The sequence below is a fragment of the Phoenix dactylifera genome, chromosome 1 (genome assembly GCF_009389715.1).
Source record: "Phoenix dactylifera cultivar Barhee BC4 chromosome 1, palm_55x_up_171113_PBpolish2nd_filt_p, whole genome shotgun sequence".
NCBI lineage: Eukaryota > Viridiplantae > Streptophyta > Magnoliopsida > Arecales > Arecaceae > Phoenix > Phoenix dactylifera.
In genome coordinates this window covers 3807111-3833150 of record NC_052392.1, presented here as the reverse complement: position 1 = coordinate 3833150, position 26040 = coordinate 3807111, and the positions used below count along the sequence as shown (strand labels likewise).

At 38.4% G+C, this 26040-nt stretch overlaps 2 protein-coding genes and 1 long non-coding RNA gene across 3 annotated transcripts; 1 reads left to right on the top strand and 2 right to left on the bottom strand.

Annotated features, from left to right (window-relative positions):
• Window positions 1–351: 351 nt before the first annotated feature.
• On the bottom strand, window positions 352–9152 carry LOC103721027. Its single transcript, XM_039124251.1, has 12 exons — window positions 8798–9152; window positions 8644–8692; window positions 8385–8534; window positions 6890–7026; window positions 6738–6807; window positions 6381–6471; window positions 6183–6252; window positions 4499–4594; window positions 2818–2917; window positions 2641–2727; window positions 2097–2188; window positions 352–815 (listed from the first exon to the last, which is right to left on the bottom strand). Exons 1-12 carry the CDS (start codon window positions 8996–8998, stop codon window positions 648–650), a joined length of 1311 nt encoding a protein of 436 aa, XP_038980179.1. The 5' UTR covers window positions 8999–9152; the 3' UTR covers window positions 352–647.
• A 7980-nt stretch (window positions 9153–17132) lies between these two features.
• Window positions 17133–26038, top strand: LOC103708516 (probable protein phosphatase 2C 42). The gene is made up of 4 exons (XM_008793475.4): window positions 17133–17603; window positions 18237–18604; window positions 21793–22029; window positions 25419–26038. Exons 1-4 carry the CDS (start codon window positions 17324–17326, stop codon window positions 25629–25631), a joined length of 1098 nt encoding a protein of 365 aa, XP_008791697.2. The 5' UTR covers window positions 17133–17323; the 3' UTR covers window positions 25632–26038.
• On the bottom strand, window positions 22948–25412 carry LOC120110159. Its single transcript, XR_005510910.1, has 2 exons — window positions 23741–25412; window positions 22948–23477 (listed from the first exon to the last, which is right to left on the bottom strand). It is a non-coding gene; the product is annotated as an uncharacterized LOC120110159 (long non-coding RNA).
• Window positions 26039–26040: the final 2 nt, after the last annotated feature.

Below are 26040 nucleotides of genomic sequence, written 5' to 3'. Positions count from 1 at the left end.
GTCAGGAATAGCCATTTGTTTGGCCAGTAGAAACATGGAAATTGTTCTAATGGTGTTTTCATTTAAAAGTAAATCTAGGGTAAAGTACATAAATTGCATTTTATGTGTTGTTCTACTCATCCAGCGATTAAAAATGTGTAGAGCAAAAATGTCAAAACCATGCATTGAGGATGATTGTGAAAATGGCACATGAAAATGTACGGTTTCGGTGAGAGGGGCAACTTCATGGAATTTTAATGTAACATTCTCATATGGTTACTCATTTTATTATGTTTATAAGAAATGCTATGGCGGTATTGTAAACAATGTCATTTCATGTTTTTGATATATAAAAGTAGTGAAACAGTAACAGAGGTGTGGATTATTATTTTATATTAAAATTCTAAACTATTCAAGAACTACAGTAGCAAAAAGATTTTGCATTTTCTGTTTTTTGTTTACAAAGCTAGTGCCAAGCAATAAGAAGTTCCATACGGGTTCTCCGCATTAGTATGGTAAGCTAGTGAGCACGTATTAGATTTGTGAAATGATGTTAAATTAAAAAGTAGATTTACAGCTACAAATACCCACAGAAGCACAAATGATAGCCAGGGAGCATCATGTTTTAATAAGACTTCCCTTCAAATGCGCAGGCACGGATTTTTACCTCACATAGAAATCATCTGTTCAGGCAAAACAAAAGGCATGCTGTAGCACTTCACAGGCCCAACCAATGTTAAGGCTTCTTGAAGTGCCTCCAAGAAATGCTCTGGATAATCTTCAATTTTCGCATGGCCATGTTGGGTTGGCATTTTGTGCAAGACTCTTCCAACAATCTGCAGCAAATTGGTAAAGCAGGACTTTTAAGTATAATTTTAGAAAAGGCAGCTCTGTGCATCTGATTAGTATTTCAAATAAAAAATTCAACAGATCTTGAAATTATATGTACAACATTAGATGGTCGAATAACAAGCAAAACACATATAACTGTAACAGCACATGGATATATAAGCAAAATAAACCCATAATATTTTGCCCATGAAAAGTTTAAAAATCAGCTATTATAGCTCATTTTTTTTACCACACGTTTCCATGTCAGTTGCTGTTCGTAAAGCTCCTTTGAATGTTGAACATTTAAATGAGCACCTGGACTTCAAGTCACCCCCCTTATATATGCTGGCATGATATCATCTTACCTCCTTCCCCAGTCACAAATCATATCTAAAACCATTTTAATCTTTTTAAAAATCACAGATCAATAAAAAAAAGTCTTAAGATAATCCTGCCACCACACATGATATTTGCTGAGACTGTTGACCAAGAAACTCCGGTTCTTTGGAAAGATAAGGATAATAATAGAGCTCAAAAGATCAAAATGAGCCAAAGGAGACCATGCTTGGATTTTGAGTTTTGCTTGATCATTGGCTTATGACCAAATTTTCTTCCCACGTATTTGGCCCCTAAGGTCATCCTTAATTAGATGGATAATATTTTTTAAAAGTTCAAAACTGAACACCCAATTTTTATTCCTTACTGCTTAGCCACTGTATGTCTGTCTGTTTTGGATAATATATGTTCACTCCTCGTGAGAGAAATCTGGTTGCTAGCAGAACTGCAGAAGTTGAGTTGATTGCTTAGTCATTGATAATTAATATAAAAAGCAGTAAGGCACTGATCTTCCACTATCAAATTGAGGAGATAACTTATAGTTACTCATCATGTGTTTTGGCAGGTGTGCCTAAGAAGTAGGTTATATCTTCACTTTCCTGAGACACAACCTCACAGTTGTTGGGAAAAGTCAGCTTTGAGTGTTTAATTTCCAACAACAAATTAACATAAATCTTCCTCAAAAAGTGGAGAGGCTTTTGGCACTCAAATTGTTGTATCATATTAATGCAATTCTGTCAATCTAAACATTAGTTTACCAGATCAACTTATCAAGAAAGAAAGGTAGCTATAAGAAAAGGAAGCAATGCAACAGCCAAAAACAATACTGCAGGAAAATAGATATATAATGAACGGCAATAGGTTTATCTTCAATATCAATTAGCAAAACAAAAGGTTTAATTATGAATAATTTGCTTAAAAAAATTGCTTTCAGTAGAAGAAAATGAAACCTTCCGCGCATAGCCGCCATAAGCTATTCCACCAATCAAAGCTTGTTCGGAACCTGTTGATTGAGCTGCACCACTTATATCTGAAGAGTGCCCTGCAAAAATTTAAAAAACCAAAAGAATTAGTTCATCATTCCACAATCAAGACAGCAAGTGTATGATCTGCTTGCTGCTATTGCTTACATCTAAAAGTTAGAATTAGAATAAATAACTTAATCAGATTTTGAATATTTGCTCTCTTTTAGTTTGCCAAAGCAAAATACCCTCCACTGTGGTCCATTAGTTTTATCATTCAATGGGTAAAAGCTGGGTCTGTTCCACAGCCTTGGGATTGCAAATGATATCATTGACTAGAACATCAACAAAAAAGCTTAAAGCATGCAGCAATAAGAAACTTGCATCCTAACATTTATCACTGCTCAAAATTCCAACATTAACAATTGGTAACAAATGCAGTTCGTTTCTCAAACACCTGATAGCAGTTTATCAGAAATTTCATGAGAATCATATAACATATGTCAGTTTCTAGAAGAACCAAAGTGATTACCAGAGATGGCAGTTGTCTGGAAAAGACCCATTTTTTTTAAATGATTTATTGTATGAGAATTAGTGCCACCAGCAAGTTGATAAAAACCTACAGAGTCAAATTTAAAATTAATAATCTTAGGAGAAAAGGTGTAATCAGATATCTCTTAATTCAACACATGTTATGCCATATATCTACCATGAGGCTTGTCCAATGTGGAAGCCAAATGAACTGCAAAGGCAATTGCTTCTCTTGTTGCACCTCCACCAATGTCTCCACTCATGGGCCGCCCATCCAACTATGACAACAAAGCATATGTTTACAATGGTGTGTATTGATTAAAATAAGGAGAGCCAAAATGCATACAAGAAAATAAGCAAACTTAAGCGCCCCTAGGGAATTGATAAGCAGAAAGGCTCAACATCAACTGATGAATTGAGAACTGAAAAGACGCATGAATATCTATAACTACATCAGTACAAATTGATATGTTGATGACCATTGTTGGATCAAATAGAATGATAACAGCCAGAGCACAATGGACATGACGGGAATGGAAGTAAAATGGCAATTAGATGTCTTACTTTAGGTGTTTCAAATGTGTGAAATATGTTTGGCACACAAATGTTTACATGACATATTTTCATGTCTGTACATAATTATTAAGCATATAAAAATAGCTAAATGACATCTATCTTGCAAATATTTTTAAAAAAACTACCTTTCTTTTAATCTCCAATCGTTTTACTTCATTTCTTCTGTTTCTAGGCTTCCTTTTCTTTTCTCTCTTCACCTCTCATACCACCTTGTACCACTGCATGTTGGTAAGTTGGGTCCATGATTTGCTTCATCTAGATCCAATCCCATTTTAATCTGGGTCCAAAACTATATCCAGCCCAGCCCATTCTAACAGTTATTTTTATGATCCAATGCAGAAAATGGGTTCACTTGGACCAGTCTAGATCCAAATCCAACCACATATTTTAGGGGTTTCATTCGGGCTGGGTTCAGGGTTGGGGTATATTCTGGGGTAAAAAGCTTCAAGATACCAACAGAAATTAGTTAGGTATGGTTATTTAGGTACTAAAATGATAATATATTTGCCCTATAAGTATTAGGAAATTTCACTAGACCCTTTTGCTTTCTAGTTAGCTCAAAATCAGTCATTGATGTAAATTGATTAAATATATGTCTATCTATACAGTTATTTACCTATATGGGTTCGGTTGGGTATTGTTGGATCCAGGTGGATCAAGGAGTTACCTACCCATTCTAGTCCACATATTATTCCACATTGGATTGTGTTGGTGTCAGGTCCAAAAAAAAAAAAGTCCAATTGCAACCCTATATATAAGTGGAGTCCAGATTTAGAACCAACCTGACCCATTATGGTTGGGTTGGATCAGTTCTTTCTGGGTCTGGGTTTGGGTTAGATATCAAGGAGACGAATTAGTTTGCATCCTTACTACCATGGGGAAGAGCAGTTCTCCTCAACTAGACAAAGAGTTTTTCCAAGAAAATGCCTTTATTTTTCCAAACAGGAAAGAAAATGAGGGATATGGCAGTAATTCCATTCATTCTTTTCTAATTAAAATTGCCTAAAGCAAACTAGAAGTACAATCTTACTCTAAAGTTTGAGGCAAAGATTATGTGCCATGATAAGAACTTCTAAAGCCATTTGTGTTTTTTTCTTAATAGACAGCAAAGAAATCTTCAATTTCAACATCTCTTAACTTCTCCAGTCCTAAACTTTTGATATATCTGATTAGAATCTTCTGCATTGGAGGTAAGTATTAACAGTATTGAAGATATTTCCAAATGTGTTATCAATAATACTGATAAATATTATCGAATTCAATTTTGCTATCAAAGATCTGACCTGCCATAAATTGTAGCACTGAAGATGAGACTCCATTATTGAGTATATCATTTTCATCACAGCAACAGTTGATTCACCTGCATCAGGCAAGCTAACCTGCAAAATGAAAGTTTATAATATTATACCGGGTATGTTCATAATAAATACAGAAAAAGTCAAGTGATTTTCTTTCCCATTTGAATAAATTTCACTATCTGTTCTTTAACATCGAGTTCAGGCTCAGCCCTAAAAGAGGATTCAAATGGAACAATCTAATCATCCAGATAAATTGTGAATCCATATTCACTTAATAACTTGAACTAGAACTTATGAGAGTATTGTTCAAGCATCACAACTGAAAATTAAGAGATAAAACCCAAATTACATATAAAATGCCATATAAAGAAGACAAGGAAATGGAAGAAGTATGATGTTTTCAGAAAAAAAGAAAAGAAATTTGCCCTGCTTCTTGCTTATGCAGGGGTTTCTACAAAAGGGCTTTCTTCATCACCCAATTGGACCTCTGCAGTATTTTCTTCCAGATTCCCTCATCCACAAGCCACTAAAAGCCTTTTGACAGTATACAAAGAGAAGAATGCATTGTTGATACAAAGGACAAACTGAGCATAAGCAAAATACAATGAATCAAAGAAATGAGAGATTACTATGGTACAACGCATCGTGGTTCGTGCTGTTTCCATACAATTTTAAGTGATGTGGAAGGGTAGCTAAAACAAGCAAGAGCAATGATGAAAGGAAAGTAGATCAAAGGAAAGGATAAATAAGGTAGTCAGCACCATTTGCACACTTTCTGCAGTACAAAGTTGAGACACCTGGCTGTCTAATTTTCGCACAATTGAACTTGAAATAAGCACCAAGAACTGTCGACCAATCTACAGCATTTGCACTTACAGGGCTTGAATGGCACGGCATCACATAAGGGAAGAAGCTAAGAAAAGTGTCCACAAAATAAGTTTTTTTATCCAATATGATTGCATAAACTCAAGCAAAAAATGGGCACGTATAGGTTTTACCACTTAGTTTCTACTCAAAAATGCTTGAAAATGAAAGTAATAACACCTCTCCATGCTCTAGCAGCCACATTGCACTCATGGTATCATGTTTTACACTTAATCTATGAAGTTAGGATCCATTTACAACTTGTCAATTAAGACTTACTATTTACTTCCCGTTCTCTTTTTATCATGTGTAAGATCATACTACACGTTTAGGATTTGAAATAGGGACATAGGGTGTAAAGCTGAGGGGTCCTATCAAATGGATCATCTAATTTCCTCCTAAGTTTTGCATGAACAAGTTTACCACGACCCTTAAAACTTTTAAAAATTTACGGTTATAAATTCCAGAATTCTTTCACAGAATGTTCCTGTCCAATTAGCATTTTGTTAGAATCTTGGATCATATAAAGCATAAAAAGTCTTGATTGTAGTTTGAAATGAAGTTGTATTACTATGGATTGCAGTGCTGTAGTATCAATATGAATTAGATCTGTAGTATTGCTATGGCTTAAGGAATTATCAAGTAAAACATTTTTGTGATTGCATTGCTGCAAGGTGGGGACTCATGGCCGACCATGGTCGCAATTTTTATTTCAAAGAAACTGTATTTGCATCTTACCTTTTGGCAAATTGGAATACATTGCCAGAAATAAATTATTACTCATTAAACTAAGGCAGTAACTTACTGCTACTAACTTCACATGGTCAATTGAATCAACCAATCTATTCCAAAGCTCATTGAACAAATCAGTGCACCTATAAAAGTTTTAAATATCAAATTAGTTAGAACACATAATCAAAATGGTAATAAAACAAGATAAAAATAATCAAATTCCCTCTTAAGGCTTCTTTAAAAAATGAGAAAATAATGACTAAAATTTTACCTTCCGCTAGTGTGTATCTCTATAGCATCCACATCATTTCTCTTCAGAAGCTCAGTAGTAGTAGTAGGATCCCTAACATATGTCATAGCTCCTGGAATTATTTAAATAAATTTATACTTTTTATGAGGTATGAGAAAGAAATAGCAATATGTCAAAAGAAAAGATATAACAATAACAATAGCAATAACAATAATAATAGAGTACATAAATGGAACTTAGTCAAAATGTCAGAAGGAAAGCAACAATCTTTCTATCAAGACATCTAACAAATGCTTTGTATGTCCTATAGCATCAAGCATAAGCATCCAGGAAATATTGTCTCTGAAGGAAACAAAGGACTAAATAGGCTCTACCCACTTATTTTGTCATAGGGGCAAACTGAAAAGCATCGCCCACACCCATAGCAGCGTTCTGTTATCACTCCACCCTGCACAAGGCGTAAGTCAGCTAAAAAGCAATAGCAGAAGGAGAATGATAAAAATTGCAACGAAGACACAAAATATCAACACCTGAAATTTACCCGATGCATAAGCATTGCCTGCAAGTTCATTTCCAACTGTCACCCTCTTCAATGATATTGCATTAGCAGGGCAAACCACTTCACATGGTCTTTCACAATCAGGTGGGCAATCCCCAGGGTCAAACTCTGGACGAGCGAAAACTTGAGGCTTAGAATATGTAATTTATTTTTTCAATATCTCATGGTTATAATTAAGCATAGATTATTATATAGCATATTTGAGAAAATTGGGGTAAAATATGCACAAAGGAAAGAAGAACAAGAAAGAAAGTTGATGTTAGAGAAATAAAAATAGATGGAACATAGGAAAGGAGAGACAAGAAACTAATGGGATGATAGTGAACAACTGACAATGGAAAATATGGACTCAAGACAACCTTAGCAACCATTTCTGTTCACAATCTCTATATCATCCAACTCAAAAACTGACTCCTTATAAGCCAAACAATTAACAAGATAAACTATGTGTTATTAGTGCATTTCTGATATTGTTAAAAGACTCCATAAAACTCGAACAGTCAACTAAGATCAATAGATTATCTAAGAGTAAACTCAGGTCTAAGGTGAAGATTCAAGAGGTTGATCTAGGCAAATCCATGCTTTGATCAAGTGAAAGCATCAAGGTGGAATGCTCAATGCTTAAGAAATTCAACACAATATGAAATAGGGGCTAGTCCTCTGCCCTGATTTTCGATATTACTGAAAGGGAGAAAAAGAAAAAGAAAGAAAATTTTATGATATTATCTGATAATTCATGGATGTAAACATCCTTCCACAATTAACGTAAAAAGATCACTAAATCAAACAAATAATTCCTCAAACAAGGTTTCCCCACCCACGACTCAATAAGTCCACCTAATAGCAACTAAACACCGACCTAAAATTATTGGACCTCCTTTGTAAACCATATATGCTCGAACATCACTCGTTTTAGGAGAATCAGAATTAATAAGCTAGATAAGACATAAAAAAGTGTGTCTACAACGAATTTTGTCTCCTCAAATGCAATTGATTTATTTTACTTAAAGTTTGAGTGTTAGTGCAATAGTAAACACGAGTGATAGACAGAACCAGGAGAGAAGATGTTGAAGATGAAAAGATGATATAGACCATGGAGGGCATAATGGATCCCTCTAGTGGAGGTAAAGAATGATTATTTATTTATATTCTCAGAGGAGTATCATTTAGCACAGGAGGAGAAAAAAATTCATAAAATGTTTGGACAAAATTATCTCTTCCTACAATCAGATAGCATCTGCTCATTAGATTCTATTTTTTTCAGAAATTCAATAACCCATGGAGGCATCAGAATTTGCCATAAAAAATTGCAGCTTCACTCCCTAAATATCAAACAATATCTAAATATGTCACTGGAACATAATATTGAAATAAAGATAGCTAAAAGGGGGAGGGGGTTTCGGGATGAAATCCAGGACAGATAAAAGGAAAACTAGGATTAAGCATCAAAAGACTTCGCAATTCACCAGCTTTGCGGAAATGAAGGTCTTCTTTGTCATCATTGACACTAATCATCACCCACGGCCTCTGTACTGCAGCAATCGACATTGCAGCATCAATCCCCTCGTTCACTGCATTCACCACCGATGCATCGGCAGCACAATCGATACAATCCACTGCAAAATCCCCACCGCCAATCAAACCACCTCCTTTCTTCAAATATGACCAAACCAAATCCATAAACAAATCAAAATACAAAGTTTTGCTAGGGTTTTGTGAGATTACCTCCAGCAAGAGTGAAGACGAGGGATAAATTCCTTACATCGACTGCATCCTATGGATGGAAAGGGGTAAGAAGAAGCCAAGAAAGGAGAATCTTCAATAGGGTTTCTAGGGTTTTTTTAGGGGGAGAAAGATTGGATCTTTGAAGTGGGTTTACCTCGAAGCTGGCGCCGCAGATGAGCTTGACCCAATTGCCGCGGCGGAGGGATTCGATCGGAGGTGGGAGGGCGGAGGCCGGGCGGCTCCCGGCGGTGGACTCCACGAGGGTTTTGATGGTCCGGAGGGACCGGCGGTGATCGGGCGGGAGGAGAGAAGGGGAGGGAAGAGAAGCGGCAAAGGCGAAGAAGGGAGGAGGCATCGAGGAAGCAAATGGATTGGGTAGTTCCCAATGCGGATTTGGGATGTCAGAATTTTGCTGGCAGCGGCCGTTTATTCAGTTAAATTGGTTGATATGGATCAAGATTCATGTTTAGTCAATGGATGGCCGTTCATAGAAAGATTCATCATTAGTAAATGGCTTGGGAAGTTCTTCTTCATTATTATTTTTTTTTTTTGTTGCGGAAGCATCGTGCTCCTGTGGATGCAAATGAGCTGAGCAGCTATCTAAGTTATCTGAGTTGGACTCGAGTAGCCCGAACAGTTTTTGAAGTTAAGCTCGAACTGCAAAATACTCAACTCAAAGACCGGCAAGTCTAATCATATATATATATATATATATATATATATATATATATATATATATATATATATATATATATATATATATATATATATATATATATATATATATATATATATATATATATATATATATATATATATAATATTATTATTTTATTTATAATATATATTATTAATTAATATTTTAAAATATAATATTATGTTTTTTTTTACTATAGTTGTAAATTATGACCGAGATTCGAATCTAAGCTCGAACTCGTGTTCAAGTATATCTGGGCTGATATTCGAGTCTTATTGAGTCGATCTTGAGTATTTTTTTCTTTTTTCATCGAATTGAGCTCGAGTTCGGATATGAAGGCTCGATCGATTTTGAACCTCATTTCGAACCCAAGTATTTAGAATGGAGTCGAGCTGGATTGCCCCTAGTGCTTCCCTCTAAATTTATTAATAAAAGAGATTATTTACAGGCAGAATAGAGACTGTATAGGAGAACCAGAGCTGGGCCTGGCAAGACTCAGTAGGCAAACCAGAGCTTTGTGACTCTCCAATGCTTTCCCGTTATACAAATTTCCCCAATGAGGAAATTTATTAGTGTAAATAATCGAGCCCTGGCTGGTTTGGGGCTGGGTCGATGCAAACCCAGGCCCGACCTTTTTAAAGGACGAGTTTAAATTTCTAGCCCAATCTCACCTGTCGGGCTGAAAAATCAAGCCTAAGTGAGATATCCAATCCAGAATGTCCTCAATATTTAATATCATGTGGCAAGTTCTCAGATGCCGCTTCCACCACCACTCGAGAATATTTCAATGTACTGGGCCCAACCCTGGTTTCACTGTAGACTGAAGGAGTGCCACAGTCCAAGCTTGGGTCCCTGCCAATATTTGGGCTTGATAGAACCATCCATTTTGATTTCCCTGAGATTTTGGTAGGCTGTATTTTTTTTAGGGGTACGTGACTAAGTTTAATTGGTGATTAACATATTTTGATTCAAGCTTTTTTTCTGATGGAATATTTTTTTTGATTCAAGTTATCCAAAAATAATGTACACTTGGTTTTTGCACACAAGTTGTTCTCAACATTGGTTTTGACCACCTTTAATTCTTCCTTAGAGGCACCGACCTGTTAGATCTTCTGTTACTTGCCTTGTTTTCCTCTTTGCTTTCACAACATCTCACTTTCTTTTCTTGCATCAGGAAAACAAAACTTAAAAAGGTAGAAAATCTCACTTCTTTTCTTTCTTCGGCAGACCACGTAGTCTTAAATTAATGGCTCGCAACTTCTTGAACTCAGAATCCTTCAATTCAGCTGTAAATGACTTGGATCTTTCTCCAAATACTTTGGTCTTTCCCTGTTCTCCAAATAATTGTAATCTTTAACTTGATTGTTTATTTCTATTTAATTGTTCTTCCTCTGTTTCTTCCCTGCCAATCGCTCCACCCCAGGAAACAAAAGCAAAGTCCAATCACCCCCATACGTGGAGTTAATGGATAAGTTTGGTTGGGGCACTTGGTCTGAATGATCAAGGCTTAATAAATCGGTGGACCCGTATGAATGATCATTCAGACGACTTTTATGATTCCATGCACTCTTATCTCAGCAAAGATTGGCATAAAAAAAAACAAGCAAACAAAAAAAAAAAACTGGGGCCAAATTGGATGTCCTCTGTTGTGGTTCAAATTTGGCCCGAGGGCGACCACGCCAGGAGGGAGCTGTCGGTTGGAGCGGAGAAAGGAGATTCCCGTGCGACGGCGTACCTGTACAAAGCCTCACCGGTAGTTCTGGTGAGGGCCCTCCGACTAGGGGTGGCAAAATATGACCCGATACGCCAATCCGACCCGTGTTTGACCCACTATAAACAGGTTCGGGTTTGGCCTAAATAGGTTCGGATCGTAAACATGTTGACCCGTTTAACCTGTTTATTAATTGGGTCGGATACAAGTTTTAAATGTTTGACCCGTTTAACCCGTTTAATATATGGGTCGGGTAATTCAGGTTGGATCGGATTTTCTGGCCCAAAAAAGGCCTGCCGCATCCATATCGCTCGGCCCGATTTCAATTTTCACCGCGACTTTTCGATCCTTAGGTCCCGATTTCACATTTTCACTGCGCCGCCCTCTTCCCTCAGTGTCCCTCTCCCAGTCTCCCCTCTCCTCTCCCGGTCTCTCCTCTCCTCTCCTCTGGATTCTTCGCCTCCGCCCTCTCCTCCCCCTCTCCTCCAGACCTCCGCCTCCGCCCTCTCCTCCCCCTTGCCGACTACTTCCGCCTCCTTGTCAACAGCAACCGCGGCAAGGACCCGAGCAAGCCCATGGACTGCGATGGAGGTAACGGCGCAACAGCTCAAGGTTTTCAATGGCTCGGACCCGAGCAAGCCCATCTACGTTATGATCCGGGGGATGGTCTCCATCTACTCGGTGAGATCGATCTCATAGTTCTGGACCAGCTGCACTGCCATAGACGAGACGGCGATGGGGAGCGGCGGATGGGTTGGGAGAAGGCAGCGGGTGACGGCAAAAGAGCCGCGGCGGAGAAGAAATCTTGCGGCCGCCATGGAGCTGAGGAGCAAGACGAAAGAAAAGGAGCAGAGAAATTAAAAAGAAGGGAAGAGAAACTGTGAGTCACATCTCTCTCAATCTCTTTATTTCAAACCAGCGGGCACCCTCTCTCTCTTGCCAAAGCCCCAACCCCCATCTCTCTCCCTCTGTCGAACCCTCCCACCTCTCTCTCTCTCTCTCCATCGAACCCTCCTAACCTCTCCACATCTCTCTCTTGCCGAACGGAACCCTAAGGTCCCCAACCCCCCCACCGCTCTCTCTCTCTCCGTCGAACCTCCCATCTCTCTCTCTCTTGCCGGAAGAAACCCTGGTGGATGACGGCGAAAGTGGGCCGAGGAGCATCGATAAGCTTTCCGGTGGGGAGGACAAGGGAAGCACCAAGCACGGCGCCCCTTCCGAAAAAGATTGGTCTCTTTTATTTTGAGTATTTTATTTCTGGTTATTTACAGTAATATTTAGTTAAATGGGTAAGCATAAACCAACCCGACCTATTTATTAAACAGGTTAAATAGGTCGGGTCGGGTTATCTATTTATTAAACAGGTCGGATTTAGGTTGTAATTTCTGACATGTTTAATAAACAGGTCAGGTTCAGTATTATACTTTTCTGACCCGTTTAACATCTGACCCGATCCGTTTATGTCTGACCCGACCCGATTGCCACCCCTACCTCTGACGCTCAAGTTAGAGTGGATCTTAATTAGTTCAAAAGTCCCTTAGGCGTTACCTAATGGGGCCATTTATAATCCCCATAAAGGTGCCCAGGTGGCGGAGGTATGGTCCACATCATGAGAGCGAATGGCTTTTAGCCAGATGGTACGCAGCTAGAGCTTGCTTGAGGCGCACGGTGTAGGCCGTTCTTGTGAAGGGTAAGGTGTTGATACGTGTGGTAGGGTATGACTGGAGCAGCATGGCATCGTCCTTGGTTGTCGTTGGCCAGCAAACAAAACATGGCGCGGTGAAGTTATAATGTACGACCATGTATACGGGTGCAGACACGTACGTAGATGCGGTCGTGGATGAAGTCGAGCTCGATGAGAGGTCGTATCATATATTCGCAAGGTTGGCCCAGTGGGCGTTGAGGTCGGGCTCGCTCTGGGGCCACGACATATGTTTAGTGAGGTCGGTTGAGCAGGTGCTGAGGTCGGCCTAACCTCCTCGATTCTGGGTTTGCTCGGTAGGGTGCCCTGAGCTCGAGGGTCGGGGCACGTTGTTGGATAGGGCGCCCCAAACTTGGCCGGGGCGCATCGTCGAATATCAAAGGCGCACCAAACTCGGGTTGGGGTGTGTCGGTGAATAGGGCGCCCCAAGCTCGGCCAGGGCGCGTTGGCAAACATAAGGGTGCCTCGAGCTGGGCCGGGGTGCGTCGTCGTATAGTCCTGCGGTCGAAGGAGCTTTTTAGCTTGCAGTCGACGCAGCAGGACGCTCTGAGCTTGGGCTTGGGATGTCATTATAAGCATCAGAGGAGATTGTTGTAGGTCGTAGCAGCGGAGAAATCCGGCCGAGATCGACTGAGCCTTTGGCGAAGTCCGAGATCGAACTGGCTCTTAGCAGGACCGAGGTGTCGATGCTGAAGTCTGTCTGGTTCGAATGGGATGATCCCTGTTCTGAGCAGGACGATCCATTTTGCCCCATCATCATCATCCATATAAGATTTTATCTTTGCTACTTTGGCAATCTCAAATTCTCTATCTACAAGTTTGGAAGGAAAAAAACCTGATCCTTTTGCTATTGTTTCGGACACTAGAATATGTACGTGAGGAATATGCAGTCAGGCCACGCCCAGCTTGCAAAGGCTTACCATATATGATGGGTGATCTGGCCTATGCTTATCCATCAATCGATGGGAGCTTCCACATATCTTCATGGTTTCCCTTTTTGTAGTAAATGATTGATTTTAGTTTGTTTTTTGTTAAGAAGTTAACTGCTTTGAATGGCAAACCAGTGCTTGAAGATGGTGGCTTTTGAGTATTGTGATATAGATTTTTTTCTCGAGTTATCAGCTATTTACTCTCTCTCTTTCTCTGATTAGAGTTTGTAAGCAATTTTGGTTTATAATTTATGATAACATGGCTTTTCTTTCTTTGTTTTTTTTTATTTTTTTGGTACATCGGCGACTCACACACAACAGATGTGGATGTTGCCTAAAAAGTCAGAAAGTAAAAAAACTTGCAAGAAAGATGCGATAGAGACGTGGTCTTTTCAGATAAAATCTCCGGAATGATGAGCTGCATAGAATGCCACCTAATCCGCAGTACTGTTGGTCTCTTTGTAAACATGAGTAGCCCAATAAGAGGCACATTCACCTAAATTCTATTACAACCCAAAACTTCATATGGGGCAAGAGGTAACTAGTTACTTAAGTAGTTGCAGTAGTTGATCTAAAATAGTCAAGTAAGGCAAGGAGGTAGGTTAGGGCGCCGGATTCAAACTAAATATACCTATGATACTCCGTTACAATAGTTTTCTTTTTGAGAAATTGCTTTCCACCAAAAGCCACCAACTACTTTTCACTTCTTGATCTTCATTTCTTTAGCGATAGACAACCCTATCGCTAAGGCCTCATATTCTGAACTATTATTAGAGCATGGAAACTCAAATTTAAAAGCCATGAAACTAGTAACCGGCAAATCCAAATTGAAACTAGCTCAATTCGCAGAGTTAGAAGTATTATGTGGAACTAAATGCATGCATGCACGGGTCTTCACAAATAATTTCAGTATAGGATCCGGTTTAGTCAACCATCAAGAATTTGCACCAACAGCTAATAAAGATTGCTTAGTTATTGCACTCCAATTAATTCTGGCTCAGTGAGCTTCACTTCTTGGGCTGAGATTGGGCTCTCAGAAGCTCTTGGACTTGGCAAACCAATACCAGCCCAGATTTGATCTCGGCAAAGCAGGAGACATGATCCAATTTGTCACTTTCCATTACCTTTCAACACGCTTTCGAAGCCCCTTCCAAGCAGCCTCCTTTCCCTCTCCTTTATCTATATCCCGACAAAAGAGCGCGACAAAAGAGAAAAAAGAAGCGCTAAAAGTCCATTTCTAATGTGACCGAATTGGTGTGACCAGAAACTGCGACTTGACTTGGACATTTGTGTAAGAAACGCGTGCCGATTAATGAGAATTTTGGAGAAACTAAGAAAAACCATGAAAGAGTGCATTCCCATGAGTTTGGAGTGTAGTTAGGGGGTTATGTTAGGAGATTTTTTTTGTTAGGAAAGTGGCTCCTATTGCCACTATTGGAAAACCGTAAAAACCGAGTCTAAGACCCAATGTTCCTTATCACCAAAATAAAAAAAGAAAAAGGTGGTGCAATTGTTTTAGAAGCCTAATGAGATATTCGGTATTAGCTAAAATAGGATGGAAAGTCCTTCGGCCCATGAATTTCGGTCTAAATAGGTGGAGAAGAGGTTATTGACCTTAATTGTGTAAGGTAGAATAGAATACGGACAAGAAAAGTAGATGAGAGAGAGAAGAAGAAGAAATTACCATAGAATTTGATATGTTTGTAAATTCTTAGGATTGTGGTGGATCTTACTAGGGAATCTTCGACTAATATGTGATTAAATATGAGTCTTGTATACCAAGTACTGTATCTCATGAAACTTTGTTATGATGGGCTAAATCTTGGAGCTACTGTTGTAACAATAGTTGAAAAATATTAGGCTCTTAGATAATATGGGGCAATTGGCGATGTATCGATGCAATGAGCCTCTATTTCTTAAAATATTTTTGAATATCTTTAGAATTTTTCTGTGTATTATTATTTTGTGTTATTTTTTCCATCATTTTCTCTAGATGAACACTTGTAATTGTCTTGCACACTAAATGTTAAAGTAAATTTCTCACTCTTCAGTGAATATATTTTAGATTTTGGATGAACCATGTTAAATCTTAGTATATCATGCCAATTATATTCTCTGTTATTTGGTATTATTATATTCAGCTATTTCCGAGATTGTAATAATTTTATCATAATTTATAGTTTTGAACTGTTTTATTAACTTATTTCTCACTTTTGCATCTATATTTGGACATTATTATGAATTTATTGGAGTGTCCAAGTTAAGATTTCAATTTACAGCTTGAACTCACTAACGTCCTTTTAGTTAGTATTGTCAATTAAAGTCATTGCAACAAAATAATTTTTAAAATATTAGGCTTGATATTTAGAAACATACTATCATGTCAATTTGATACCCACATGAATAGAATAAAGTTACGTTCTAAAATATCTTTTTTTAGCAAGGAAAGAAGGCATGTTTCTTTTTTTCCTTTCTTTCTTTTTCTTTTTTATTTATTTAAAGTAAAGGCATGTTTTCCTTCAACATCAAGAAATCATGCTAAATCTAATTTTCAATGGATGATCCAAAAGTTTTTTTAGATCAATATTTTGGATAGAGTGATAATCGTTATGATAAATATTTTTATAGTTTTGTGAGACTTATTTTTTGTAAGAAATACTAACATCGAATTTTTATGACAAAATCTCTATCAAATTTAAAATCAATGTAGACTTTAATTAAATTTGTAAAATGAATCAAAATAAATACCCTATAGTTTTTAAGTGGTGGAAAAAAAAAATCAACCAATAGCATTAGCTATTTTACTTAATAACAAACATCATTAAAATGCTTGTCGGTTATCACATGAATCCAGAAACTTCCAAAACGGCTAAAATATTAATTATATGATTTCAAAGACTTAGTCTTGTTTTTTCCTCCAAAACGTAGTCCAATCGCGGTCCAATCGACAGGTCCCTCAAGGAACATACAAATCTAACCCCCTCCCTCAAATAAAATCACACCAAGAACATAAACTCCAAAATAGAACCAGACCATCACCACAAGTGGGACCAACAGAGATACTTCCTTGGGTCTAATGACGAAGTCCATTTCTCCGACTCTCTAAACGTTGGACGTGACGCAAATGGCGTCGGCCAGTATGGACATCGAAAGCTCCACCCAACAAACAAAATTCTCGCCCCCCAAAAGAACAAAACTGCTGCTACCAATCACCTGGCGATCACCAAATATGACACCGTCCTACGTGGTTGTCGAAGACTAGTATAACGGACGTAGGAGTTAGGTGGGGTCACCGAGATCCAGTCCTCGGTCGACTTCCACATAGGACGGTTACATTGGCGGTGACGGTACGGTGATCTGTAGCTTTTCGAAAAAAGAAAAAAAAAACAGCCGCCCTCCCTTCCTCTCTCCTTTAACGTGCGCCCGCGATCACCCCCCGCTTATCCTACGCCCCTCTCTCTCTCTTTCTCTTTCTTCTCTCCCAGGAACCCCACCACCATCTATTCCCTCTCTCGACGCCAAGAAATCGAAGCCTTCTCTTCCTCTATCTCTCTCTAGGGTTAGGGTTTCCTCCTTCCTCCTCTCTGCGTCTCTAGGGCTAGGGTTCGGGTTGGGGCTCGGTCTCCGGCGAGAGATGTGGGATGCTGGGACCGCTGATAAGGCTGCTGTCCGCGTGCTGGAGGCCTCGCGGCGGCGGCGGTGACGGCGGCGGCGGGAGGGAGGAGCTGTTATGGTACCGGGACTTGGGGCGGTGCGCCGGGGGGGAGTTCTCCATGGCCGTCGTGCAGGCCAACCAGGTGCTGGAGGACCAGAGCCAGATCGAGTCCGGGCCCTTCGGTACCTTCGTCGGGGTGTATGACGGCCACGGCGGCCCCGACGCGGCTCTCTACGTCTGCGATCACCTCTTCCGCCACTTCCGAGGTACACTCTCTCCCTCGATTCCTCGTGGAGTGGGGACTTTTCCACGTGTATACTTCGAATTCGACCGCCTGATGGACCTGTCTTCTTGTCATTTCACTTAATTAAACGTCTCTGTTTGGAATGTTTTGTTTGCGGGAGTTTTGATGGAATGGATCCATTTATCTTTTCTTTGTAAAGTTCGTTCCTTTTCGTGATAATTCGTGATAATTAGTTTATATCGCACTTCTGATTTGATAGTTTAAACTTGTAAAGATATATTATTATCAGTAGTTTTTGAAGATATGGGTTTTCTGTTGGATTGTATAAGTCAACGTTTTGATTTTTCGAGTTAAACTTTATTAATGTAGTCGAAGTTTCAACTTGAAAAGGAGGAGACTAAGCTTTCAGGTAGAGTGGATGTTCGGTTTGTGCTGAATGTGCTTAAATAATGTAGATTCTTTACCTTTTTTGATCATTTCTTGCATGCAGTGTTTGCCGTCATCAAAATGTTTGTCGTCATCAAAGTACCATGTATTTAATTTGGTATGGGAGCTTTAGCTTCGTTGTTTGCCGCTTCATGGCACGTAAAGTTTGGATATTGGATATGGTTATGAGAAATCTTTGTTGGAGTCATTTGGTGCTATGTTTATGCAGAGATTTCATCCGGACCACAGGGTGTGACATCTGATGGCATTCGAAGAGCCTTTCTAGCTACAGAGGAAGGGTTTATGGCACTTGTTTCCCAGCTGTGGAACTCTCGGCCGGATATGGCAACCACGGGGTCATGCTGTCTTGTTGGTGTCATTAGCCAAAGGACTCTCTATGTGGCCAATTCAGGTGATTCCCGTGCAGTTCTTGGGAAGAAGGTCGGTAACACAGGTGAAATTGCTGCAATACAGCTGTCCACTGAACACAATGCTAATATGGAGGATGTGAGGCAGGAACTCAAAGCTCAACACCCAGATGATCAACAGATTGTTGTCTTTAAACATGGAGTTTGGAGAATCAAAGGCATAATTCAGGTATATTAAAAACATTTCCTGTGAACGTATGACAGTATGCTTTATGCTATCTTCAACTTCGACATTTAGTCTGACATGGCCTTAAAAGTCAAATCTCTCATTGCTCATCCTGCAAGGTCATTTCCTGTTGCTTGTCACACGGAGATATATGACATGTTGAAAGGATCATTTTAGTTAATGTTAAAAGGATTTAAATTATGAGACACAGTCTCAGAGGACAACACCCTGTAAATATATTCATATGTTTCTGGGGAATTCTGTGGGCAGCACTAGTTTTTTTTTTTTAATGCTTCAAGTGAACTACACCATTTGAGGATCTCTTTGATGCTAGCCTTTTAGCTTTTTCATATACATGTCATTCTAACTTCTTCAGTTGTTTGTTTACTTTTATCAATATTCATCAGATAGCAGATCATGTTTAACCGTACATCCAACACAAGATTGAATCAAAATCATTGAACTTCCACCAAAAATAAATATTAATGGTTATATCTATACTTTCTCATTCACAGGAAATTTTTAAGTGGAAGTAATATATACATATACCCAGACCTTTATTTTAATTTATCTCATGGATTTACTTCTTTAAGGGCACTAAAACATAAAAGTGGTGTTTGTAGAGAAATCATTAGGGTGGAAACCTAGTGCCTTGTTTACCGAAGCAATCACAACCTATTCGCATGCCTAGCACGTGCCACACAACTAGTCTTCATCAATGCTTCCCTCTTGTTCTACAATTCCCTCATGAATGACCTAAGTAGAAGTTCCAAAGTTCAATATCGTACTTCCATATCACATGCTTTTACCAGGCTCCCTACTTTGCTGGTGGTCATCTACCAAACAAGAAGAATATCGAGTTAACAATTTCTATTATGACATCTCAATACATGAACTTGTGACCAACCACTCCTAAACACAAAGCCTATTTTTTGCATTTAATCTTTTGACTTGTAATGTTTGACTTGATATTCAGGTATATATCTGCATTTGCTTATTTTTTAATGTTCATGGTTTACATCTCCAAAGTTGACAATTAGCTCCAAATTCAAAGTCTCTTCCTGTTATTTACAATATTGCATTTTTTGTTTATATTTGTTTTCTAAGTTGCAAAGTTGTGGCTAAGTGCATTAATTTACTCCATTTCTTACTCAGGTGGCATGACTTGCATCCTTTCATGTAAGAAAACATTGAATTCATATGTTTCTGGTTGTTGAGTTTTTTAATCACCTTTCCGATTTTAACATACACCTTATACCATCATTCAACACAAATGCCTAAGCCAGTAGGCTCATTAACCATGGAACATAGCATGAAGAACATCAGAGACCTCATTATTTATGAGATAATTACTCCAATAAGTTTTTATACGACAATATGTACATGCTTTCAATGTTTATCTCCTTCTTATCAAGGTGGTTGGTTCATCATAAGAAAGTCTAGAATTCATAAGCTAGAGGGTTTTAGAATCTTTTACCCCAAACACTCTTGGTGCATAGAATCATGAAAAACCATCACAGGGAAGCATAAAATAACATCTACATCATCACCATCTCTTAGTTCATTCATCCACATCATCACCATGCAGCTCAACTCCCGCAAGGGGAACAAAGGGAAGACTTATTGGTCTCCTTTAAAATTTGACCCTCCATTTTGGCCTTAATTCGAACTTAGGTGCAAGGTTTCAGGTGAAATCCAACAACCTCAACCTATAAGAGTATAATTTGCCCTCTCTAGTCCAAACACCTCCCTGTGATCTACCTCAGACCTCTAAAGTGCATCCTGCTAGATTTTTAAGATATCTTCTACCTTTGAAATATCACGTTGGGGAAGAAAATGTCGATGTTTGATTGCAATTTGCAAGGATATGTGGTCACTCTATGGTTTCTTTTGCTATGAGTGTTCAAGCAATTTACAGTCTGTTGTTATTGTTTTCAGTTATTCATCATTTCTTTGGGCCACTGATTTTTCATCATCTTGTAATAAAAAATCGCCAATATTCTATACCTTTTCCTTCTAGAAGGTAACTATAGTAGAATCATAAAATAGGATTATTAAATCTTTTATGTTTTATGTACATTAAGATTAAAATTCAAGTTCAACTTGACTGCTTTGGTTCATCAGTCCAGTGCAAGTTACAACTTAGCAAGCTGCAGTGTGACCATATAAGTGAATTTTCTTATATAGAAGTTATTTTCCTGCTATAGCTAATTTGAAACCCTCTCAGTATTTTGTGTTTATATACCATACAACAAAATTCTTATATACGAGGAAATTTTATACTGTTGACATTTTAGCTTTTGAATCATGCAATATATAGCTCGCATTTGTAATTTCGTCATGTGGATCAGATTTGTTAATGTGAAGTATTTTTATAGACCATCGATCCATCAAATCCTGAATTAGACTTGTCAATGTGAAGAATTGTAATCATAATCATCTATCAGTCAAAACCTTTCTAGTGCATGGACACCCTTGTAAATATGGTAAAACTGCAGGAATCTACACCCTTAAGAGATTTTCCAGCTGTGTGCCATTTCCTATTAGAACCTGTTTCATTTATACATCCAAACTTTAAATTCATGTATTCTTGTTAATTTATCTTTATCCAACAAGTCATGTAGCTATTGACATCAAGACAAAGTTATCCTTATTATACTGCTGTAGCCACATTATTTAATAAAGCATTCAGAAATGTTGATTTGGATGCTTTGACTGTTTATGTTTAAAACATGGTGGCTCCAGGTATTAGATGGTTAATAAACATGTATTCTAACAATTTGAGTTCCCCATATGGCATTTTTTTTGCATACGGAGTTTTTCAGTAGAACTGTTCTGTCCTCCCACTTGTAAATTCCAAAGCCATTGATTATGATCTTGTGTGGGTGGTAGTCAATGGATATAAGCTTTGTCAAGTGATCGTAAGATACGCCATGGTTGCTCATTGATACTTTTGGGGTGTGTTGTGGTTTTGTTAGTAATATAGAAAGGAGATTTTGCATATTTATCCCTCTTTTACTCAAATTTCAATCATGTCATAGCTTGACTGCCTGTCTCATGCAATAGGTGTTCTGTTTTGTAAAAAAATAAGATTTTGGTTCAAAGTTCAATTTTTTTTTAACTTCAAACCTTGATATACATTCTCAATTATGAAAATTATGTGATCAATACTTTTATTAGATGCATTGCAGGTTTCTAGATCTATAGGTGATGCATATATGAAACACGCCCAGTATAACAGGGAACCAATCAATGCAAAGTTCAGAATTTCTGAACCCATGAACATGCCTATCTTGAGTGCGAATCCATCTATTATCTCTCATCATCTTCAACCAAGTGATTCCTTCGTCATATTTGCTTCAGATGGTCTATGGGAACACCTAAGTAATCAGCAAGCTGTTGATATTGTTCACAGTCATCCTCATGCTGTAAGACTTCTACCATTTTATTTACTGTTGACAGCATCATTTTCATTTTGCTGATTAATTCTTTATAATCTTTTAGCTTTTCTCGTTCTATGGAGCACGTCAATTGCAGCTCTCTTTCTTGAGGATAAAATCTTGGGATTTTTTTATGCCCATAGATCATGGACAAATGCACATATACCCACAGTTTCACGGGATTATATATTTCTATAATCATATGCTTTAAACTTCACACGAATTGTTGCATGGATTAATAGCATGTACGTAGACTGATATGCAGAAGACAATCCGCTTAGACTTGAAGTTCTGTGGTACATTTTGTTGACTTCTATGTTACTTTTGCATTGTTTCTTGAAACTCTGGGTGTTAGTTCCACTGGAAAATTATCTTCTGGATAAATATACCAAGTACACAGATGATAAGGTGGGTTTGCAGTTTAATTTTAGATTTAGTTTTCTATATGAGAAAATTGATAGTTGAGGATGTTTCTGCGGGAGTTGATTTTACATCCTGTTATACCGAATTCAGTTGGTGACAGGATCCTTCACTAGTTCAGACCACAAAAATGAAATCCCTTTGTTTAGTGCTGAGATTATTTGTGATTTCATAGATTTTATTGCAAGTTAGCTTTTTCTGTATTACTAGCAAGATATATTGGCATTAACAAGGAATTGAAACAATATGAATGCAAGATATGCATCAAATTCCATTAGAGTGTGAAACATAACTTGAATGTGTCAGCATCCTTTCAGGTACCTGGGCATTTTGATACATTGACTGTTTTACCATGATTTCAATAGCCATCTTTCCTGATTGCCCTTCTGTGCATTTAGGAAAGTACATATGTCAAGCACGATGAACAATTTCAATGATGTTCAGAAATAATTTGGATTCATATACTATGTGGCTTGCATTTGGTGGCTTCAGAATGATTTGGTGCCATAGCACTAAACTTGTAACGCTCGGATATCATCCAAGTATCTGATATCAAAGAATTCTAATTTATCTCTAATTGCTTTAATTTTAATGTATTACTTTTATTATTTATAACTCCTGCAGAGACTGTTATTATCCTTTATTCCGCTCCTTGATTGGAGTTCTTATCCTATTCATAGCCGTACATAGATTTTTGTATTGCGTGCTTCTAGACTTGCTGTCTTTGATTTTTGAGGGGGGGAAAAAACACAGAGAACTGCCTGCTGGCATTTGGGTGAGATGACTACTAGTTCAGAAGAGACAGCATATTCATATGATTTAGATAAATGATTTTATGTCTGATTTATGGGTGGTTGGGCAATGTTGACAAATTTCTGTCTTCTTCAATGAATAGACACTGAGTTTTTTCTTAATCAACAAGCCTTTACTGCTATCAAGGAGCAGTTGACTGCATTGAAAAGTTTTCCTGAGGGCCAGCTAATGCTTTCCTTGAGACCAGTTGCAGAATGGAAAACCTATGTCCAAATTTGTATTTGGGTGAGATGACCACTAGTTCAGAAGAGACAGCATATTCAGATGATTTAGATAAATGATTTTACGTCTGATTTATGGGTGGTTGGGCAATGGTGACAAATTTCTGTTTTCTTCAATGCATAGACACTGAGTTTTTTCTGAATCAACAAGCCTTTACTGCTAGCAAGGAGCAGTTGACTGCATTGATAAGTTTTCCTCAGGGCCAGCTAATGCTTTCCTTGAGACCAGTTGCAGAATGGAAAACCTATGTCCAAATTTCTGTTTATCCTGATCGTGAGATAGAATGTGTCGTGAAACTATGAGAAACCAACTGATTGGGTTTCTTGAGGTTTGTTATGGAGTCGACATATTCATCCATTTTCAATGTCTTAATGGTACCTCATTGTTTTGTAACATTGAAGTTAAGAACTGTCTAAGGTGTAGCACCCCCGGATTTGCATTTCATGGATGAATGGCTTGAGGGTTTATAAATGTTCCGATGGGAATCCAATTGGAGGTTATTTGCTTAAATAAGCAGGATCATCGCCAATCAATTTAGTATGAAGGGTTTAGACATTTTAATATTTAGTTGTTATTTTGGAATTATTCTATTTTATTATACCATTCTGTAGTTCTTGACTTTATTTTTGCAAAATTCACACCACTAAGGATCAGAAAATATGATTGTGACCAGGTTTAACGGAACTGTCCCAAATCGGGCGGTTTCCAAACTGGGCGGTTCTGGTTGTACCGAGCCATCTCAGCGGCGGACCGGGACGGTTCTGACAACGGAAATAAAACCCATTATCGTTGAGAAGGAGAAGGAAAGAGAGCAAAAGAGAGGTAGCAGGGAGGGAGGGAGAGGGAGCGGGGAGGGAGGGTGGCGGAGAGCCAGCGTCGAAGACAGGGGATTCGGCCGCGGCCTCTGCCTCCTGCCCGGGCGCCGGCCTCCGACAGCCTCCGACACCCTCCTCTCTCCCTCCTCTCTCTCTCTTCTTTTCTCCCGTTTGCCCTCTCCCCCGCCTCCTCTACTATGTTGGTATATGCCCGGCATGGCACGACGCGGGTCCGTACCGATCCGTCCCTCAGGACAACCGGTCCGGTGCCTGGTACTGGCATAGTAGACTATGATTGTGACTATATGTAACTCATCAAACACATGAAGTTTCAATTTAAAGCTTTGTGTTAAGCCTTTTTTCTTAGTCTTCTGCAGAGATTGTCCATTTCCAGGCCTGCATTCAAATCTCGGTGAAGGCTGAGTCATTTTTTGGGTGTTGTACTGGCATTTTTTCATAGTTATCTAGAATAGCATTCCACTGTCTTACTGCAATATCTAGGGATTCCATTTAATTGTTTAGGCATCTCCCAGGCACTTGAGAAGGGTTTGTACCTTGCCAGTCTCTAAGACACTTTGACCACCTTGATTTTAAGTAAGCTTTTAATGTGGTTTATGATTGAAATAACTCATTCAACGGTTCAATCCACAATGGTTGATTTATTTGATTTGATTTTATTTATTTTGAGAATGGTACGTATGACTAGTTCCCAGATCTAGTTGCATTTTTTCCATTAAAAAAAATGATTAGGCTATTTGGTAGATTCTATCTGAGCAGGTGATGTATTTCTTCTGGCAGCACTAAAACTTGCCCTGTTGATACCCCTATCCTGAGGTTGTTATTGAGGATCCCCCCTTGTCCTGTATCTTCAGATCCTCACACCCCTAGTGGTTGCTAGAAAATGAAGAGTTAATGTTAGTTTTGTTTGTTTGTTCAACAAATAGATGTGATGCTGATTCATTTGGTTTCTGAATGTAATGGTTCAATTAGATCAAAATTCATCTTTGTACATTCTTTATCCATTTCCATGCTGCTCTGGGCTATGATCTGAAATTGTAGTACTTCATTTGCATTACTATTTTGTCATTGCAACTTGTCTTGATGCAGGGAAGTGCCAAAAGACTCATCAAAGCTGCTCTTCATGAAGCAGCGAGAAAAAGAGAGATGCGATACTCGGATCTTAAGAGGATTGACAAGAAGGTTCGTCGGCACTTCCATGATGACATAACAGTTGTCGTCATATTTCTGAATCATGATCTCATGACTAAGGGTCATGCATACGGGCCTCTGTTATCAGTTAGAGGTGCTTCGGAAGATTGATAACGCATGAAGAACCTGTTATTCTAGAATCTGGATGATAATACCCTCCCAGAGATCCACAAGATCAATTCTGAAAATTATTGTTTCAGTCAGGACTGATTGCTGAAGAGATTTCAAATTTTCGCAAGGTTCAGTGCTGTGGAGGTACATGGAGCATAGTTCTGGTGTAGCACTCTGTAGAGTTAAATCACAGTTTTCATAAATTATGACATTTTCTAATAAGAGAACAACATTTTTCCTGACATCATTTTATGTTTCATTGACTCAAAATGGTACATTTCGGGGGAAAATGAACTTATTCTTGTTTACCAGGAGCCAGAATACGATATCTGTGGGGTAAATTTTGGCATGTAATCTGCACATTTCTCTAATGTTTAAATGTAGTCATTTTATATTCTACTCAGAAACA